This window comes from Dermochelys coriacea, chromosome 2 (assembly GCF_009764565.3).
Source record: "Dermochelys coriacea isolate rDerCor1 chromosome 2, rDerCor1.pri.v4, whole genome shotgun sequence".
Taxonomy (NCBI): domain Eukaryota; kingdom Metazoa; phylum Chordata; order Testudines; family Dermochelyidae; genus Dermochelys; species Dermochelys coriacea.
In genome coordinates this window covers 199442079-199464215 of record NC_050069.1, presented here as the reverse complement: position 1 = coordinate 199464215, position 22137 = coordinate 199442079, and the positions used below count along the sequence as shown (strand labels likewise).

Sequence of the window (22137 nt, the reverse complement as noted above, 5' to 3'; positions counted from 1 at the left end):
CCCCCATTTAAGTGCTATGAGCAAGGAACCTTAGGCTTCTCACCTAAATTAGACTGATTAAGGGTTCTTCTCTATTGAGGCTGGATGAGAATGGCAGTGTTTATGCACCTCTCTCTGGGTATCACCTGTCTTAAGTACACCTTGTGCTTTGTTGTGAAGTCTATGTTGTTGAGGGAAAGGGGGAATCTCATCCCACCTATGAGACTCCAAACCCCTTTTTCCTGGATGAGCCTGGGCTGAAAACAGGATAGGTATATATCTCCTTCTCCTGCTGTGAGCTTTACAAATGGAGCATGCTTTGTGTGTGGGGTGCTTCTTTGCATGTCGATGCTGCTCCATGGGAGAAAAGGTGGTAAACCTGAAAGATCCCAGCATGGGTCCAATGCCTCCAAAACACTGCCCTTGATGTGAGAAGGGGAGGACAGGACTTTCACCGTAATCCGCTCCCTATTGCTAACGTGAATTGAATGTCGATGAATATGAGCGCTGAAAGAAAGGAACGCTTGTAACAGAAGTAGAGCACTTGCACAGTCCAGGGATGAGGTTTGGCCAAGTGGACAGGTTGTTAAGCTACAACTTGAGCTGCCTCTAGTTTCACTTCAGAGAGGAAACAACTCAGTACTGTACATTAGAGGCAAAGTAATGAAGCAGAAACATACAGGTTCTCAATTTCTCTCACTAATTCCAAAAATTCATTCTCAGAGTACCAACTTCTTTTCAAATACAGTCATCTCCTTCAAAATGACAAGGATAAAAGGTACATCCTCATAAATCGCCATGAATATCTACTTACCATCAACCAAGGATGGAATGGATCTCTCATTGTCTGAGTTTGAGAAGAGAATCAACTCCTTGTTAATGAAGTCATTGTAAGTCAAATGCTTTGTTGCTGTACCATACAGAAATTGCTAAAAGAAAATGTATACATCAGTACAATTTTAACAGTGAAACTGCATTAATTTTAGCCATCATCCTCCAGGTCTCTTCTCCTCATTTAGAACTAACCTCTGGAAGGCCATGTAACCGACGCTGTCGTCTGTCTTCCATGAAGTTTGTTAACCACTCTTTTCGGTCATCAATTTTCTTTTTACTGAAGGCCTGCAAATATTTCAGATCATATTATTAGCATATACAGCATTATACATGTGTAATTTTAATAATTATTGTAAAATATTGCAAGGTTCTTTTAAATATACAGTAACTTTTATTAAAGGTAAAAATTATAAAAACAATCTGTATAAATTGCTGCTCTCTTAGAGGAATTATTTAAATACATATCCTCTTGTATACCCGCTCACAACAAACTACTCTCATTACAGTCAGAACAATTATTGTTGGTATGTTTTCAAATGGGCAGTTCTCTGATCAGCAGGTTCTTATACAATACTTGCAATACTTTTTGAGATCCACACATAGTGGGCCAAATCTTGCAGGCCTTACTGAAGAAAAAAACTCCCACTTTTCAGAGTAGAAATGTACTTTCAAGTCAAACCTTAAGAAGCTGTGAGCTTCTCTCACATACAGATTGCAAGGTAGGGCCCAATGAACCACAGCCTAATACCAATATGAAGCTTAAATAAATGGCTTTGGAACTAGAGAATTCTGTAGCTGTCAGAAGAGATATTCTCTCTCCCCCCTGTCAGCTTATATCCCAAGTCTGTTCCACAGCCACAGGGCTGCAATACCACCATCCATAACTGCTAGCCACTCACTCCATATTTGGGGGTGAGAGTGGATACACACACTTGCAAATCTACCAGATGCACTGTTCCCTAGCTAACCACCAACCAACCACCTACTACAGAACACAGAAAAAACCCAGAGTGCAGGCTCCATGCATCCTTCCCTCCTTATCCCACACAGCAGAATGACTTTGATTATACTATCTTCCTCACCCATGTGAGTGTGAGAGGGATTGGGTAAGATTTGTCCCGAAGAGCGAATGATTCAGAAACACAGAAATAATGGCGTTCTAATAATTATGAAAAGTAAATGACAACCATGCAGTATGGCCACTAGTAACTTTGAGCTCAGTTCTAACTGAGATATGCAGGTGCATATTAATAAATAAGTGAAAATTCCCTACTGCTTATTCAACTACAAAAGTGGATTTTTTATATGGTGTGGTAATAATGCATGCATATCTGAAATTAGAACTGCCACTCACTGGTTACCCTAGGTGAAAAAATTTATTCAGAAAAGCATATAATTTCTTTTTCTGGAATTTAAATTTACTAACTACCTGGTTCAAACAGTTGCCTTCACATTCATTTCTGTGACCAGACCAAATCTTAGTACACTGTCTTGACAATGACCCTCATGATCCAACCATATATAATTCAGTCCAGGATGTAGCCACAGTTAAGGACAGTTCCTGGTAGCACAGCTGCATTGGAATTATGCTGCTAAGGAGCAGGAAGATGCCAGGGATACAAATCAAGTTCGGAAGTATAGGCCTCTTGTGGATCCCAATGGCCACACAGACCATTCTGTGAGGGGAGAGGGAAGTTGCCAAATCTGTCCCCCTTTCCAACTAGACCAATGGAGGAGAACCTTTGTAGGTTATGGTCATGAACTTTTCCTTCCCCCTTAACTAATTGCCTTCAAGTTTTACTGTAGAAAGGAGCAATCTGGTCCTTGGTTTTCACACAGATTGAGTAGAGAGAGAGTAAAGAGCTAGGATTTGGTCCTGTGTGTTTTGGGACAAGCAATTCCGGCTCACAGACTGTCCGTTTATCTGTGCCATCTAGGTGTATCATGCTTCTCCAGCACAGAGTAAAAATGTTTTAAAAGACAATGTATGTGGCAATTATTTTCTGTATGCTATTCTATTTCTATTTTATAAACCATTCAATAAACTCCCCTAAAAATTATCTGAACTTTAAAAATTCATTTTATTCTGCTCTGATACAATCCAGTATAACTCTTTTTAGTAGTCCAACCATATAAGCCTTAGAAGGTCCCACTTCCATCCTCCAAAAAACCTACTCCTAAAGAGATATGTGAAGCTGCCAGGGTAGAGTCTGAAAGAGAAATTAAGTAAGTATATACGAGTTTGCTGCTTTCCACCTCCTACAACTCCAGATTTTCAGGACCCTTCACCAAAAGACAGTGCTAAAAAAATTTTGTTGAAATTAGTTAATTAAAAAAAATCATATTGTCAGTATCCCTTTAAGAGCTGTTGTAATGTCCTTGCATAATGTCAGGTGGTGAGACAGATGTTCACGAGGCCCAGCATCTGAATGTGAATTGTAATACTGTTCAAACATCAATAACCTGAAAAATGAAGAAATAAAGTAAGTAACCAGTGTACACTAAGACTCAGGATTTCTTGACCCAATACTTCCTGCAAATGATGGCATTCATAAAACAGGGTGCACAGGAGTTTTAAAAGTTCTTACCAGTGTAATGGCAGCATCATCTTCAGGACCAGCATATCTGAATAAGATTCGATGCCTCTCCATGTCAGCAAAGTATTCCTTTGCTTCTTTAGCAGTGCTGGTACCCAAACCTGCATGATGAGGAGAAAACAATTACTACATAATCATAGTATTTGAATTGTCATGTTTTCCAAACAATTTATGGTGATTGACTTTGAAATAACTTCCAAAACTATTCTACAAGTGCTTACTAAAACAAACAGACATCACCCAATGATTGCTTTTTCAAGTCCATGAGTGTTTTGTTAAAAACAAACCTTTGTAGTATTTTATCTTCCATGCTTTATGATTCTCCATATGTTTCTTCCACTCATCAAATTCAGGGATACTGTAGAAGGCAAGTTCCTGCTTACTTTTGCTTGCCTTAAAACCAACAAAAATATACCTAGTCAGCCTTTTTTATAATGTTATCTACAATACATCCAAACTTTATATTGTCAGTATAAGCTGTACCTTTACAATGGGAGTAATGAATTCCTCAAGAAAACCATGTTTCAAAAGAGATGGCCAATTGTGATGAATAAAATTGATTAACAGGCCTTTTATGTGAGATCCATCCTGATCCTAAATATGAAAAAGGAACACTATCAGTGAATATGGCATATTAGCTCCAGTGCAAGTGAACTGACAAAAATAAAGTCAATATATGATTAAGGAGTCAACGTGTCAATAGTTACAAATCTCACTGACCTGGATAAGAATGAAGCAATGTTTTTTTAGTGGGAAACATTTAATCAAATGGGTAGTTTCAGTTCTGGGTTGTACAAGCATAGCCTAGGGGATTAGACCTCCTGTAGAAGAAGTCCTCAGAGCGCGGTTGCCAAAGCACAAAGTACCTACAACCTTCTTTTCATCAGCAGCAAGACAGCATAGATGCAGAAGTGTATGGCTTGAACTGAAAGGGGAGTGGCCGAATGGATCCCCTGGACAGGTTCTGTTGATAGGATTCTTCAGCAACTCAGCAGCAATTTAACAAAATGGTTACTCACCCTGTGCATTGTTTCATGTTCTCTGTGTGTGTATATATAAATCTCTCCTCTGTTTTTTCCACCAAATGCATCCGATGAAGTGAGCTGTAGCTCACGAAAGCTTATGCTCTAATAAATTTGTTAGTCTCTAAGGTGCCACAAGTACTCCTTTTCTTTTCACCCTGTGCAGTAACTGTGGTTCTTAGAGATGTGTCCCCCTATGCATGCTTCACTCTGGGTGTGCTTGTGCCCCCTGGTGCCTTTGATCAGAGATTTCTCATAGCAGTATCCTTTCGGCCCGTGCATGCATGTTACTTAGCCTCATACTCCATGCTAGTAATATAGCATTCCACAGGTGAACCACCCTCAGTTTCTTCTCTACCATGATGCTCCACAGCAGAGAACTCCAAAGCAGAGAGGAACGAGGGTGAGCAGTGGAGCACCCACAGGGACAGACATCTCAAAGAACCACAGTTAGTGCACATGGTGAGTAACCATTTCTTTTTCTTTCAAACAGTGTCCCTGTGGGTGCTTTACCAGGTGAACCAGCAGTTTCTCCTAAGGAAGAGGGGGCTTTGGAGTTGAGTCCAATATAGAGGAAAGCATAGCTGATCCGAATGCTGCATCGGAAGCAGAATTGTGAGTTACTGCATAGTGCTCAGCAAACGCAAGTATAGAAGTCCAAGTCGCAGCTCTACATATTTCAATGATGGGAACCATTTTTGAGAAAGACTGTAGAGTTGTGTAGCAAGCAGGTAAGGCCTCCCTCAAGGACTGACAGGAAGGGACCATAACATGCCTCCTGATGGACAGAACCAGGAGAGCCATGTCCACCCGCTGGAAGCAGAAGGGCAGGACAGGAAGCAGAAGTACAAAAGACGGGCCCTGCAGCTCAGCTGGGCTGGAGCCATCACAGGAGACAAATGCATCCTACCTGTTGCTGGAGCCTGCAGATGTGCTGCCAGGGCTGCCTCCTCAGGATTGACCAGAGCTTCCTGAGATGACAGACAACCCCCATGGTATAGAGGTACCAAACCCTGGAAACGTAGGAAGTAGCCCAAGAAAACTAAACGCCCGTCTGGTTTACTGTTGGCCTGATTCAAGGTCACCATGTTGCAGGCAGATCCCCCACTGACACAGTGGTGGACTACTCTGCCACTGTTAGGGCCCTGGGCTGGTATGCAGTGGGCAGGCCCATGTCCCCCTACCACCCCACCCCTGAGGTGGCAGCACTCCCATCTTAGGCCAGGAAGCCTGTGGTACCCTACCATCCTCCGCTGCCTCTAGACTGTGCTGGTGCTCGCCCTTACCTGAGCCCTTAGAATGCGCTGGTGCTCACCCCTGCCTGAGCCCCTAGACTCTGTTGGTGCTCACCCTTCCCTATGGCTCAGACTGCTTAGCTGCTCTGCCCTGATTGCAGGCCAGAGCCTACTAACTGTTTGCTGTCTTGCCCTGACCGAGGGCCCGGGGCTCATACACTGACGTACTGCTCTGCCTGGCTGGAGGTACAGCTAATTCCCCCCTTTTGAACTCATCTTTAGAGGTATGTGACAGTGAGGAGGCGTGGCCTCCCTCAGAGTAATAGGGAGAGATGGCCACGCACTCTACAAGGTGAAAATAGACCTCATAGAGTGAGTTCATATGTCTCAGGGTGTTTGCAGATTACAAGATTGGTAGCAACAACTATACAGTTGGATATCCACTTGGAAAGTCTTTATTTAGAGATTGCAGACCCTTTTGATCTGTCTGTGATCAAAACAAATAATTTGGAAGTCTTTCTGAAAGGCTCAGTCCTGTCAAGATAGAAGACCAGGGCTGTCCTGACCTCAGGTGTGTGTAAGAGCACCTCTGTTTTGCCTAGGTGAGGTTCAGAGTGGAAGATTAGGAGGTTAATGGGTTGGTTGATAAGGAACACCCTGTACTGAAAGTAGTCCTGACCAAGAGCAAAGCGTAGGCATCTTTTGTGTAGCTGGTAGATCTGTAGGGCCCTATCAAGTTCACGGCCATGAAAAATGTGTCATGGACTGTGAAATCTGGTCTTTTGTGTACTTTTACCCTATAGTATACAGATTTCATGGGGGAGTCCAGTGTTTCTCAAACTGAGGTACCAACCCAAAAGAGGGCCGGGGGAGAGGGAGGTGTCACAAGGTTATTGTAGGGTGATTGCATTATTGCCACCCTTACTTCTGCACTTCAGAGTTGAGTCAGGACCCCTACAGTTACAAGACCGTGAAAGTTCAGATTTAAATATCTGAAATCAATGATATTTATTATTTTTAAAATCCTATGACTATGAAATTGACTAAAATGGACCGTGAATTTGGTAGCCTTACCTATATGTAAATATGCCTCCTGAAGATCTAAGGCTGAGATCTAATCCCCTTGGTCCAGTGATGGAATTATTGCTGCAACATCATTTTGAATTTTTGCCTTCACAAAGATGTTGAGTAGCCTTAAACCTAGGATGGGTCTCCCAACTGCTGTTCTTTTTTGAACCATGAAATATCTGGAATAAAATCCCTTCCCTCTGTTGCTATAGAACCAGTTCTATAGTACCCAAAAGTAGGAGAGAGCTTTATTTTCTGTTGTAGAAGGTTTTCGTGAGAGGGGTTCCAGAAGAGGGACAGGGAAGAGATGCTGGGAGCCACAAGAGAAATAAAGTGAATGGAGTACGCTGCAGATATCATCTGCCAAACCCATTTGTCTGTACCGATTGACTCCCAAGCCCACTGGAAGTGGGAAAGAAGGCAGGTGAATCAATGCAGGTGGTAAGAATGAGGATGGTAATTCAGGACTCGACCACTCTGTCAAAACTGGTGCTTGGTGGTAGAAAGCTATGAGGTCAAAGGTTCAGAAGTTGGTCGTTTTCTGCTCTGGAACATCTGTCTCTTGTGTTGAGGTTCTTCTGATCTCTGGGAGCTTGAGAACTGTGTGGGATGGGATCTCTGTGCCTTCTGGAACTTCTTAAACTTCCTCTTTGCGCAGGTGTATAGATCCTGAGAGAACACAAAGTAGCCCTGGAGTTCTTTAAAAAGTGCAGAGATTGGTCCATACTGTCAGCAAACACTTTACTACCATCCACCGGGTGGCAGTATCAACTGTCAAAGGAGGACTGCAGAGATGTTCTGGCAAGCAGTTGGCCTTCTGAAATAATTGCCTGGAATTGCGCTCTAATGTTCTGCTGGTAGATGCTCAATAAATGAGTTCAGCTTGGTATAATTTGTATGATTATATTTTGCCTTTAAAGCTTGGTAGCTGGCAATTCTGAATTATAAAGTTGCTGACTGAGTGTTGTCAGTAAAATGTCCATGGCACGCGCTGAAGGAGCTGACGTTACCGTGAATCTCAACTGCTCCGAGGGGTGTCCTTTTCTTGCCGCCTTGCTCTGTTGACAGTAACCAACGACGGTAACCCGAGCCCAGAACTTTACAGTCTTTGAATTTGACAGTGCCCTTGGTACCCAAGGAACCAGCAGCCTCATAGGTACCAGATTGGAAAGCAATGCTTGCCAAAGTAGATGGAATCATCACAGATCATGACTTCTTTGAGGTAGATTCCCTATGTGAAGAACTTAGGGGACAGCCTTTGGGAGTCTTATGAGAGGAATCTTGGGTCCTCCTCTTAGATGCCATCAAGGAGTGCGCTTTGGAGACAGGGGAGGCAGCAGATTACTCAGAGACCATCATATGGGAGGATTCCCCTAACCATGGACAGAGGCTGGGCGCAGCAAGATCTCCATCATGAAGAGTCAAAGTTTGATCTCCTTAGGTTTTTTTTTTCTGGCTCTTGATTTTAATGCCAGACATAAGTTGCACTTCTGGAAAATATGAGATTCCCAGAGGTAATGAATGCAACAGGAGTGTCTGTCACTCACTGGGATTGCCTCCCAGCACAACAGGCAACCTTTGAAACCAGGAGAACCGGGTATGTCCTCCCAGTAAAGTAAAAATCTCTCAGGAGGGTAGAAACTAATACCCTGTTTTTAAAAAGTTTTTGTTTTTAAAACTAGTACAGCTAAAACTAGTACTAAGTACTGCTAAGGACAACTACAATAAAATAACTACTAAAAGAACTAAGGGGACACAGCTGAGGTAAAACTAAACATAGACAATGTTAAGGCTCCAGCTCAAGCCAAGGCGGTTGATAAGGAAATGAAGGCGGTTCACCCATGTAGTGCTATATAGCAGCAGCACAGAGCATGAGACAGTGTAACATACATGCACTGGCTGAACTAACATTGCTATGAGAAATCTCCGATCAAAGGCACAAGGCAGTGCAAGCATACCTACAGTGAAGCATCCACAGGCACACTGCTACAAGAAGCAGCTTCCCTTCCCAATGGAATCCTGTACACTTTCTTGTGGTGAATACACCAAGGGATACATCATTCTTCAGTGACCCAACAAGTTGTGATTAGCCCAATATAAAGCCACAGACTTTCAGCTGCTGATTGCCTTTCACCATAGCAGTATGTAGTCCCAGATGACTACTGAATCCATTGGTGCACCTAGATTCTCAGGTAGCAGCAACAGACAACTGCCTTTCATCATCTATGACTGGCTGAAAAAATTGCAACAGTCATCCATGCTTTTGTTAATTCCATGCTAGACTACTGAAGTGTAGTTCTTATGTCTATCCTTGAAGTCCACCCAGAAGCTTTAGCTGGTAGAAAAAGTAGCTTCCCATAATCTGAGACTGATGAGTCACCACAACCATAAAACACCTGTACTGCTATATCTGTGCTGACTTCATATTCACTTCAAGTTGTAATCACAAGTGTTGGTGATAAATCTTCAGAACCCAGAGTCATTTGGGACTCAACTTTGACATCACCTTTCATTCTATATCCCAATGCTGCGTTCATATTAATATGGAAGACTTTACTTTCAGTTCCAGGTGTTAAGCACTTTGGACAAGATTTTCAATGGTATTTAGGCATCTAAAGATGCAGATAGGTGACTAATGGGATTTTCTTAGGTGTCTATGAACCTCTCATTGAAAGGAATGAGGGAGCACTGGATCAGCGTCCTCGTCGTGCCACCCGCCAGTACCTGACAGCAGTTAGGGAAGCTAATGATCCAACCAGCGAGCCGAATTCCATGAGCACCAGCTCAACGAATCCCAGCACAGTCATCACCAACAACCCCAACGTGCAGCCCGGCAACTTCTATGGAGTTGGTCCAGCTCTGTGTGTGTTACAACTCAACGTGGAGGGTTTGTCAGCTGCCAAGTGTGATTTACTTGGAGTTCTTGCTCATCGACATACTATCAATATCATTTGCTTGCAAGAGACATGTGGCAACTGCAGAAGTCAGGCGTTACAGTATCGACGGCTTCGACCTGCTGTGCCATGAGGCATACCCGAAGCATGGCCGAGCCACATACATTCAGTCCGATATTGCAGATGCCATTCACCTGATGTCTACTGAATTCTGCGATACCATGCAGGTTGGCGGTTTCTGGCTGGCAAATGTATACAAATCTCTAAGTGTCAGCTGGAACCAACAGGTTCTACCAAGCCTACCACACCCAACTGACTATGTCGGAGACTTTAACAGCCATCCACACAGACTGGGGGTATAAGGAGGCTGACACAGATGGTGAACAACTTGCAGACTGGGCATCTTGAAATGACCTCACCCTTATCCATGATGCTAAGCAGCAAGACACGTTCCATTCTTCTAGATGGGATCGTGACTACTCTCCTGACTTGTGCTGAGTCAGTTCAGTTCATGACCACCCTCAGCCAGCAACATGCCAATCTTGGATAACTTCCTACGCAGCCAACACAGACCACTGATCCATATTGATCTTCCAGTTGTCAAGAGTTCCAAAAGACTTAGTGGAACTTCCGAAAGATACCGGGAAGCGTTGGAGAAGAGCGTGGTGACAAACCAGCCCGGTATATCTCAGTAAATGAGACCTACCATCGCTTCTGTGTGCTATCTACAAAGCAGCCTGCAGAGCCATCCCATGCAGTTGCCGCCTGGTCTACATCCTGTCTCGACGCAGAAAGCACTGCCTTGTTCAAGCGGTATGAGGCATCTGGTGATCCAGATGTCGCTGACCATCTGATCGAATCATTGGACACTGTTCGCCAAGCCAGATGGGAGGAGATGACCAAGAGGATGAGCTTTACCCACTCCAGCTGCAAGTGTTGGAGTCTACTCTGACGCCTTGGAGCAGCGCAGCAGCCACCTACATTCTGCCAACCCTCAGTGACATCCAACCAGGTAGCTGGACACCTACTTGAAGTGGCCAGAGCACCTTTGGAGAAACAGGTGCAAAAACAAATGAAGAATGAATGGCGTATGTTTAAACGTGTAAACCAGATCAGATGCTAACCACAACCATTCACTGTAACAGACGCTGTGTAGCATCAAGTGTGGAACAACTGTGGGCTATGACAACATATATCCAGAATTCCTGAAAAATCTTGGCCCCCGTGCTCGACTTTGGCTTGTGAAATTCTTCACAAGGGTCATCAGTGAAGGAAGGCTACCAAAGATATGGCGCACCGCAAAAGTCATTGGCCTCCTAAAGCCTGGAAAGGACGCAAGTCAAGCATCAAGCTATTGTCCCATATCATTATTGTTGGTGTGCTTCAAGGCATTGGAGCGCTTGGTCCTACAGCGCATATTACCCAACATGGAGAGAATTTTGAGCCCTGACCAAGCTGGCTTTCACTGAGGCCGTAGCACATGCGACCAAGTTCTCGCGCTGACCACATTTGTTGTAAATGGCTTCTAGAGAAACTTGAAAACAGGCATGGTTTTCATTATTCTAACAGCGGCGTACAATACGGTATGGCACACTGGTCTGCTCGTGAAGGTATCACGGGTCCTGCTACCTTGGATCACAGGCGTCGTTGAACTGTTCCCCCGCGATAGACATTTCAGAGTCCATATGTGGGAGAAGATGAGTGCTTGGAGACGACAGAGCAATGGGTTACCCCAGGGCTCTGTGCTTTCGCCAACCTTGTTCAACCTTTACATCAATAACCTGCCAACAACAAAGACACAAAGTTCATTTACGCAGATGACATCTGTTGCAGTACCCAGGCCCAGATGTTCCACAAGCTTGAGGCCATCTTAAACTGGGACATGACAAAGTTAGCCCACTACTATAAGACTTGATGCCTTCAGCCAAACGTCATAAAAACAGTCTCCAGTTTGTTCCATCTTCATCACACCAGCACAACCCGAGAACTGAATGTTTATCTGAATGGTCAGAAGGTGAAGCATGAAATAGAACCAGTATATCTAGGTGTGACCTTAGACTGCAAGCTGAGCTATCCTGCCCACCTGAAGAAGACAGCAGCTAAAGTTAAGATGCGCAACAATCTTCTGAGCAAACTGGCAGGCTCGTCATGGGGTGCTCGTGCTCAAACTCTGCGGACATCAGCTCTTGCCACCTCGTATTTGGTGGTGGAGTACTGCGCACCAGTATCGAGCCGATCGTCACACACCAAACTGGTGGATACGCAGTTACATGCCGCTATACGTATCATCTCCAGCACCCTGCGTCTGACTCCACTCCCATGGCTCCCAGTTCTGAGCAATGTTGCTCCTCCTCATATCAGACAAGAGGTTGCCACTGGCATGTTATTGGAGAAAGTACATGCCAACTCAAGCCTGCCGCTGCATAATGACCTTTTTAAACCACCGGCTGCACCTCTGCCGTCACTCCACCCATTATGGTCTCATCCACCATGCCAGGATGTTAGGGCGGAAACACACTGGTGAGAGGAATGGATATCTATTCTAATCCCCAACCAGTCCCTCGTCGCCGACCTCACAATTTGCCCGCCTGGTTTTGACCTGCCCCGTTGCCAGCGGTCCCTGTTAAACAGGTTCTGGACTGGGCAAGGTTTCTGTGCAGCCAACCAGTATTGCTGGGGCCTTCATGACAGACCTTTGTGCAGCTGTGGCGCAACACAGACGATGATGCACATTGCTGATGAATGCCTGCTGATTAGGTTCAGCGGTGGCCTAGAAGAACTGCATAATGCCACTGAAGATGCCATCGCTTGGCTAGACGACTATGCACACACTAAATAAACTGAAATCAAGCAAAAGAGTTCACTCAGTTGAGGACCCCACCTCTGGAATTTGTTCCCTGTGGCTATCTAACAGAGATTGTCTAGTAAAACAGCATAATCTAGTTGATATGGCACAAGTTTAGGAATCACACATTCCTGAATTCTAATCACCGTTCTATCATTTATTCACTATGTGGCCTTGGGAAAATAACCAAAGCCTAATTATTCAAAATTGTCTACTTTTGTGTGTATGTCCAACTTTAGAGTCTGGAGCCTGATTTTCAGGGCCAATGGGAACCCACAACTAATTTCAGTTAATGTTGTGGTAGTTCAGCACCTTTGACAAAAATCAGATCAGGTGGACTTTTGAAATTTTGGATATTAGCTTCCCCCTCAGTTTCACATCTGTAAAATGGGGATAGTACATAGATACTTCAGAGGGGTATATGAGGATTGTTTGTGAAGTGTTTTCAAAAAGGGAGGTACTAATTATTATCAGTGAACTTCAAAACACAACGTATAAAAACCTTGTTTGATTTAGTTTGTCTGTGTTTTGTTTTTATTATTCCTAACAAAAGGACGCTGGTTTTAATACCAGTCATTTTGGAGAGGATCCATACAATATTTTCCCCTAACATTTATCTCTTTTTTTTAAAAACGACACTATTAATAGTATATTTACTATCCCCTGAGACACTTTCTACTGTCATTTCCCCTAAAACTTGGCCTTTGTCCCATTTTTTCCACTCGTGCCCCAACATATTTACATGTGCTAGGTCAGATATGTTCTCATTCACACCAATGGAACAAAGATTTGAAATCAGATGGGTTGCTCTTGTATAGCAAAGCAGAATTTAGTTATCTGTTTGATACCTGTTGTAACCTATACAGTGGTTATAGGGAGTCAGGGAATTTCCTCTCTGACGTGGTCTTGGGAAGGGGAGTGTTAGCTCTCCTTTTTCCACATCCTTTAGGAGACAGGTCCCTTCCTTTCGGGGTGGAGGAGAGGGGTCTGTCGGAAGCTGCCTGCCATGATAGGGTGGCAGGAGAAGTTTGCAAGCCAGTCTGAAATGGGACAGAGGGACTTCTCCATTAGGATGAGCTTCAGTTTAAGATCCCTGGCTTTCCTAGTCTGGGTCTTAAGATTGTGGCAATGTATGCACTTTTGGGGCACGTGAGTTTCCCCCAGGCGCTGGACACACTGCGAGTGTCTGTCAGAAAGTGGAATTGCCTTGCAACAGGAGCGGCAGTGTTTAAAGCCAGACGACCCTGGCATTCTGAGAAAATAATGTCTCTTAAGGGGACAAAAGGAGAAAAAAGTTTTTGGTTTTGTTTTTTTTTTTAAATGGGGAGAAAAAGAAATAAAAGGTTCTTAACAAACTAAGCTAACTACACTAAACTACTTGACTAATCTAACTAAACTAAGTCTGAGGCGAGGAAGCGCACTGCTGGAGCTCTGACTCAGACGAAGAAGAAACTGGGGACCAAGGGGTCCGCACAGCACCAGTTAATTGCCACTGCAGGCCTGAGACGGGGAGAGTGCATGTGCGGCCCAGCCAGATACTGCTCTCAAAATTCTCCAACTAGAGGCACAGGGCACACAATCACCTAAAGTGGAGCACCCACAGGAACTCCACTCGAAGAAGAAACAGTAGTTATAGGGAATCATCCCCCCCCAAAGAACATTAAGCAGTGGGGAGCTTCTCTGCACAGACTTGTGCCCTCCTTCTGCAAAGGCTAGGTAAAAGTGATACCTACAAAACTAGCAAAAATGAAAAACCAAAAGACTAAAATATCTTAGTTTTGTGGTTTTTAAACCTGTATATCTCAAACTAACCTGATCAGTCATGATCATAATCTTTCCATATCTCAAGGATTTTAGAGATTCTGGGTCTTCATAGCTTTTCTTGTACTGCAGACCAACTATTTTGATAATGTTGTTGATTTCTGCATTTTCCATAATCTGTGTAAAAAGCAGAGATTCAGCATGGGGTAAAAAAGCATGATGAGTTGATATCTTGATATTTGTATAATATTACATCAGCTATACCAAAACCTCCCCATATTTAAGAGTCTCTTAGTTCAGGTGCTGTTCTTCCTTACCCAATGTTGCCAACTCTTATTATTTTATCACAACTTTTGCAATATTTTATATATTCTGGAAGCCCCATCTCCAAATGTCATTTTATTAGGTGGGAATCTCAAATTTCAATAAAAAGTAAGTTTCTAGCCCTCACATCTGCTGAGAACCTTTTGAAAATGCAAACTCTGAAAGCTCAAACATCAAATAAAGACACATTAAAAATCATTTTTAAAATTTCACAATTTTTAAGCCATTATATACCCTGAAGCTGACAAGATTTTTTTTTAACATTGGGGGTTGGCAGTACTGCTTACCTGCTTGTGAGAAGCTTCCCGAACATTAAGAATTTTACCCCTGAGTGGGAATACCCCATATCTGTCTCGTCCAATGACCCCTAAGCCAGATACAGCTAAAGATTTGGCAGAGTCTCCTTCTGTTAAAATCAACGTGCAGTCCAAAGAATGTTTGCCACCTGGGGAGGAGTGGGAAAGAGGCAGGAAACAAAGCAAACCAGAAAATATGTTTGTACTAAATTACTGGTTTTCTCCCTAAACCAAAATGATAGATAATTCTTTAATACAGGGTGAATTTCACTCAGAATGTGAGACCATCCATACCACTTAAGCTCCACAGAGGGAGCAAAGCAACCTCCGCACCCACTCCTCCTTTGAGGAGGTCCTCATCCCAGCAATGGGCTGGTGTGGAGGGGAAGATGGATGCAATGGAAGAGAGTGGAGGCGTCTCACACAAATCCAGGGACCCAAAACTCCTGCATAAGGAAAATAGAAGAGCACTGGCTGTTGTATCTTTGAGTGAATAGCGACTTCTGGGTGGCTGTCTTGCAGCCCTACGCTGTCTACAAATGACATATACTTATATATGCATATATACACTAAAGATGGGTTTTTCATTCCCCTACCCATATATCTGCATAATTTTTATACAAGTAACTTCATCTTCCACTGGACCTCATTATGTCTGGTTTTCTAATACATGCAGAATCCACAAGTACTGGACTGGATAACCGCATGTAAAAGCGCACACATGGAAGCTGCTCAATGGATCAAAGTATTGGTACCCCCTCTATCTTCTCTGGATCCAAGCCATAATCCAAGTGTTCTGCCTCCATCTGACAGAAGCAGAACAACAAGACAAGAATACTTGTTTGCCTAGGGAAAAGGCTAAGATTTGGGACTTCTCCACAAGCAGTTCTCATTCGTCCTAAAACATTAACATAGTAAAACAAGATGATTCATGTTCCTCCCTCATTGCTAGGGCTGCAGATAGTCTATATATTTCATAGGAATCCTTCCCGGAAGGAAGGCCAGATATTAGCTCCACTCTTATGGAGCCAGCTCCATTCTTCAAATACCAATGACCCTCTCAAAGGCTGGAGAAAATGACTAATCCTAAACCTCAAAAAAAGGCATATATAACTTTCTCAGAAAAGAGAGAATTCTTATGGGATCTCCAGATTCCTCACAGTAATATGAGTCTCTCCCCGACTTAGCAGGTTGTCTTTTTGAATCTGATGATTTGAACAGTCTTATTTCAGAAATGAACAAGGCTCTGAAAATTTAAGAAATGGACTTTAAGAGTATGTCTACATTGCAATTAGAAACCGACAGGTGGCCCGTGCCAGCTGACTTGGGCTCGTGGGCTCAAATTAAGGGGCTGTTTAACTATGGTGTAGACATTCAGGCTTGGGCTACAGCACAAGTTCTGGGACACTCCCATCTTGCAGGGTTCTAAAACCTGAGCTCGAGCCCGAGCCCTGACGTCACTGTGATTAAACAGCCCCTTAGCCTGAGCCGCAGAAACCGCAGGTTCTTAATTGGGTTGTGGACATATCCTGCATTCTCAGAAAACCCCATATGAAAATGAAAACCCTTAAAATGAAAATGCTTAAAGAGGGCTACTCCTTTCAAATTCTTAAATTTTTTGGAAGCTAAAGTGTATGCAAAATGGTTTTCTTCCTGGTGCAAAGAGATTAGTTATTAAATTATATTAAATGCCCAAAGGTCAGACTGTTTCTCTGTCCCCAAGATCTCATCCCTACTTAAAAAACACTAATTCCAGGTGATGGAACAGTTTCTCCCCAGGTTTCTGTGGCTAAAAAACTGGAAAATGTTCAGAAAAGATTACAAAGCCTCCTCAGATGTCTTACATGGTGCTATCTAATCACAATGAATTATTATTTCTATATATTCAGTGAATATTGACATATATTACAAAAAAAACTAACAGAATATTGGACACATTACTTATTGTGATGTACCTCTCTAAATAAAAAACAGACCCTAAGTCAGAACTATTAACTCCTTACTGTAAAGCATCTGGTAGTCTTAGCATCAGGCTGACAGCTACAACACTAAGGGGTTCACCTTTCTTTCACTGATCATTAAAAATTTGCATAGAGAAGTATGCAATTCAAGATGATGAAGTTTGAAAAGAAATATACTTTGAATAGTTTTAACAGTTAAAGTTTGAACAGAAATATATCACTAACATAACAATAAACTATCTTACACTTGCGTACAACCGATTTAGAGTTTCTAACAGTGATTTAACAATTGTTGATAAAATTAAAGATATAAACTTCTTGGCATGAAGTAATCATATTAAAACTCTTACCAGCATCATTAGCATCATCTAGTTTTGGAATGCCCTTGATTTTACTGTGCTTCACTGATGAACATTTTTTGTTCAGCTGAGTCTGTGCCTTGAATTTGACCCAGTTCAGAATACTCTCTACGATACCACAATTAGAGGCCTATAAATGATAGATTAGAGTTGTGCATGAGCACAGAAGTAGAGCTTCACACACTAACTTAAAATAATGCAGTAAAATGTAAGAATCCAATCTAAGATCCATCAGTGGTTTTCAAATTCCCCTAAACAATTTCAAAAAAGCATGATTAAAAAAATATTCAAGGAACTAACACCATATGTACATTAGCATCCAAACCTACCCTATGTATTCCTTTCTTTTCTTTTATATCCCCCATGTTTGTTATTATGCTTCTCCCCAATTCCTGCTTCCCTTCCCCACTTCTTTATTAGTATTTTGTCTAGGAGTTCTCTATTCAATTGTAAACTTTTAAAGTAAGGGACCTGTCTTATACTAGGTTTATGAAATGCATAGCACATTTTAGGTACCATGATCCTGATTCTATTTACATCAAAGCCAGTTTACACCTCTCTGGCAGTGAGCTACATTTACACTCCCTTTAAAGACCTCTTTATATGTTCAGAATGGTATAAAATGGCTTGAATATAAATGAGAATTGGGCCCTATATCAGCAAATCACCAGAACTCTACCCAGGAATTCTATACCAATGCAAGACAAAATTTATGCAGCATGAGTAACATATTTCTATAGCAAATATTTCCACATAGCAACTAGTTGTAGAGATAATTTCACACCAAAAGAAACCACCACTGGAGGCAAATACCATGTGCTTTGGCTTTTCACTATTCCTCGTCATAAAAAATTCACTGGTTAGCGATTTCACTGCACATTTAATACCCTTAAATATAAAATGCACACTTCTAGCAAAGAGTACACACACTGCAAATAAAAAAAAATACTGCCAGAAATGGAAAAGACATAATAAAGTGCAATTCTGGAGGTTGCATCCAGTCTCACATTATTATGATTTGTTGTTTTTCCCTTAAGTACTAAAAGGTTAGAAGAATGCGGCTGATTCCATGTGATGAAACTTGGCGTTTTTTTTAAATTTGTTATTAAGGCAAAGTTATAAAAAAAATCTTAACATACTACATCGTATATTACCTATTCAACATCAGGATAATTTTCAAAGAACTAATGATTCTAACCTGCTGGGTGGGAAGCCTTCCTCCGCTGAATTTGATAAAAAAGGTAGCCAAATTTCTAAATACCTTCCTCTTTTTGGAGCTTCTCTTGTGTACAAACTTGGCTATGGTATATTTTAATACAGACTGTCCTTGTAATGGAAAAGCTTTCACAACATATCTGGAACTAGTATTTTAAGACCAAGAGGTTGCATTTTTTTATTTATTCAGTGTAAATCTGTTTGATGTTAGGAATACAACCTGTAAATCTCCTATTCACATGCTGCTACATTTCCATTTAGGTTACTGGCATTAAAGAGGACGCAGTTGAATGAATTCCGGCTGATATTTAATTCTACTTTTTCTTATTTAATAGAGCCTTATAAAGAGGCACTGGTGAGGGGGAACCTGCATTTACACCAGTGCATCTGTTTAAAGAGGCTTTACCTGAACTGTCTGAATTAAAACATAAATCTGTATTTTCAAATTATATTATTGGAGGAGAGTATATATTTTTGAATGGCATATTAGTAGTTATATGTTACTTGATTCACAGAAGAAAAGACAAGTTCTTCTATGCACCCTTTACTAAATAGCATAAGACACATTTTAAAGGACTAAGTAGGGAAGATAATAATCCTCAACTCAAAAAGTACTGTTACAACCAAAATTTGAATTAGCAATTCTTTGTATTAGAAATTTGTAATTTCTGTCTTTGTATTAGAAATTTATTAGCATAGATAGTATGTAGTCTACCATAGGCGGGTGAGCCATGGAAATGAAATCCACATGCAAATTGGGCAAGGGCACAGTGCAGTCTATTGCCCCCACTACTCAGACTAGAAGGGCAGAAGAAATCCCTCCATGCCATTTGCAGTTTGTTGACGTCTCTGGATTCATAAAAATGCAGATTCTATAACCCAATTCATCTTGTACTTCATTTGGTAGCACATGAAAACCTGATCCAGCGTGGAATTCCTGGGTTCCATCATAAAATCATATCATACTTACTGCTTTGAAAAATTTCTCTGATAGCTGGCACTTGGACCCAAAACTTTTAGGCTGAAGGGTCATGTTTTCCTTTGTCTGAGAATCAAAAGTTGGATTTTCAATCAGGCAATTCACAAAAACCCATATATGATTCTTCACCTGTTGAAAAAACAGAGAAATCAATTCACTTATCAAAATTGTTGCCTCCATTCTTTTTCAGTATTTGTTTTTAGTATACATGAAACTACTTGCCTGAAACGGTTTCACTGAAACTCCAGCTTTGTTTTTCTTCTTCACCACCTCAATCAATTTACCAACAATCTGATCCACTACATAATCAACATGCCTACCACCCTTAATTAAAAAAAAAAAAAAAAAAAAAAAAAGAAAACCATTGAAATTCCGAACATCTTGCAATTATGTTACCAAAAATTACTGTATTCATGTTGAGGTTGAATAAACTATATACAGTAAGCCACCACTTATTCAAGAATATTTATCGTTATATTATAATGTAATGCTAGAAAAATTAGTTTAAAGCTTTTATTATACCATATAGTAGTTGTCATCTGTGTGGATGCTCAGATGCAGTCTAAGGCAAAAGGAGCTTTATCTTTTGTACACTCTGTGCAATGGCAGTCCACAAATATAATCCATGACTTCACAATATAGGAGCATGCATGCCATCCCTGTTTGCCTGACACTCTGAAGACAGCTCAGAGACCCTGAACATCAGTAATGGTATATACAACTCCACATGACCCTCAGTAGGGACCTTTGCCTAACAGGCAAAACTGGTTTTAGAGTATGTTAACACAAGCATCTGAAGAAAGAAAAGGAGTACCGGTGGCACCTTAGAGACTAACAAATTTATTAGAGCATAAGCTTTCGTGAGCTACAGCTCACTTCATCGGATGCATTTGGTGGAAAAAACAGAGGAGAGATTTATATACACACACACAGAGAACATGAAACAATGGATTTATCATACACACTGTAAGGAGAGTGATCACTTAAGATAAGCCATCACCAGCAGCAGGGGGGGGAAAGGAGGAAAACCTTTCATGGTGACAAGCAAGGTAGGCTAATTCCAGCAGTTAACAAGAATATCAGAGGAACAGTGGGGGGTGGGGTGGGAGGGAGAAATACCATGGGGAAATAGTTTTACTTTGTGTAATGACTCATCCATTCCCAGTCTCTATTCAAGCCTAAGTTAATTGTATCCAGTTTGCAAATTAATTCCAATTCAGCAGTCTCTCGTTGGAGTCTGTTTTTGAAGCTTTTTTGTTGAAGTATAGCCACTCTAAGATCTGTGATCGAGTGACCAGAGAGATTGAAGTGTTCTCCAACTGGTTTTTGAATGTTATAATTCTTGACGTCTGATTTATGTCCATTCATTCTTTTACGTAGAGACTGTCCAGTTTGGCCAATGTACATGGCAGAGGGGCATTGCTGGCACATGATGGCATATATCACATTGGTAGATGCGCAGGTGAACAAGCCTCTGATAGTGTGGCTGATGTGATTAGGCCCTATGATGGTATCCCCTGAATAGATATGTGGACAGAGTTGGGAACGGGCTTTGTTGCAAGGATAGGTTCCTGGGTTAGTGGTTCTGTTGTGTGGTGTGTGGTTGCTGGTGAGTATTTGCTTCAGATTGGGGGGCTGTCTGTAAGCAAGGACTGGTCTGTCTCCCAAGATCTGTGAGAGTGATGGGTCGTCCTTCAGGATAGGTTGTAGATCCTTGATGATGCGTTGGAGAGGTTTTAGTTGGGGGCTGAAGGTGATGGCTAGTGGCGTTCTGTTATTTTCTTTGTTGGGCCTGTCCTGTAGTAGGAGACTTCTGGGTACTCTTCTGGCTCTGTCAATCTGTTTCTTCACTTCAGCAGGTGGGTATTGTAGTTGTAGGAATGCATGATAGAGATCTTGTAGGGGTTTGTCTCTGTCTGAGGGGTTGGAGCAAATGCGGTTATATCGTAGCGCTTGGCTGTAGACAATGGATCGAGTGGTATGATCTGGATGAAAGCTAGAGGCATGTAGGTAGGAATAGCGGTCAGTAGGTTTCCGATATAGGGTGGTGTTTATGTGACCATCGCTTATTAGCACCATAGTGTCCAGGAAGTGGATCTCTTGTGTGGACTGGTCCAGGCTGAGGTTGATGGTGGGATGGAAATTGTTGAAATCATGGTGGAATTCCTCAAGAGCTTCTTTTCCATGGGTCCAGATGATGAAGATGTCATCAATGTAGCGCAAGTAGAGTAGGGGCATTAGGGGACGAGAGCTGAGGAAGCGTTGTTCTAAGTCAGCCATAAAAATGTTGGCATACTGTGGGGCCATGCGGGTACCCATCGCAGTGCCGCTGACAAGCCATCACCTTCAGCCCCCAACTAAAACCTCTCCAACGCATCATCAAGGATCTACAACCTATCCTGAAGGACGACCCATCACTCTCACAGATATTGGGAGACAGACCAGTCCTTGCTTACAGACAGCCCCCCAATCTGAAGCAAATACTCACCAGCAACCACACACCACACAACAGAACCACTAACCCAGGAATCTATCCTTGCAACAAAGCCCGTTGCCAACTCTGTCCACATATCTATTCAGGGGATACCATCATAGCGCCTAATCACATCAGCCACACTATCAGAGGCTCGTTCACCTGCGCATCTACCAATGTGATATATGCCATCATGTGCCAGCAATGCCCCTCTGCCATGTACATTGGCCGAACTGGACAGTCTCTACGTAAAAGAATGAATGGACACAAATCAGACGTCAAGAATTATAACATT

The 22137-nt window shown here is 42.2% G+C and overlaps 1 protein-coding gene across 5 annotated transcripts in view; it reads right to left on the bottom strand.

The window, feature by feature from the left end:
• TOP2B (DNA topoisomerase II beta) overlaps positions 1 to 22137 on the bottom strand; it is a 132446-nt gene that overhangs the window by 30026 nt on the left and 80283 nt on the right. For all 5 annotated transcript variants that reach the window (XM_038392082.2, XM_038392081.2, XM_043509015.1 and 2 more), the window contains exons 9-18: positions 19592 to 19693; positions 19361 to 19498; positions 17167 to 17305; positions 14847 to 15004; positions 14287 to 14412; positions 3894 to 4004; positions 3698 to 3803; positions 3402 to 3511; positions 1006 to 1098; positions 794 to 908 (exon numbers count right to left, since the gene is read on the bottom strand). In XM_038392082.2, the coding sequence (XP_038248010.1) occupies positions 794 to 908; positions 1006 to 1098; positions 3402 to 3511; positions 3698 to 3803; positions 3894 to 4004; positions 14287 to 14412; positions 14847 to 15004; positions 17167 to 17305; positions 19361 to 19498; positions 19592 to 19693 (1198 nt within the window). The remainder of the gene's footprint in view (positions 1 to 793; positions 909 to 1005; positions 1099 to 3401; positions 3512 to 3697; positions 3804 to 3893; positions 4005 to 14286; positions 14413 to 14846; positions 15005 to 17166; positions 17306 to 19360; positions 19499 to 19591; positions 19694 to 22137) is intronic.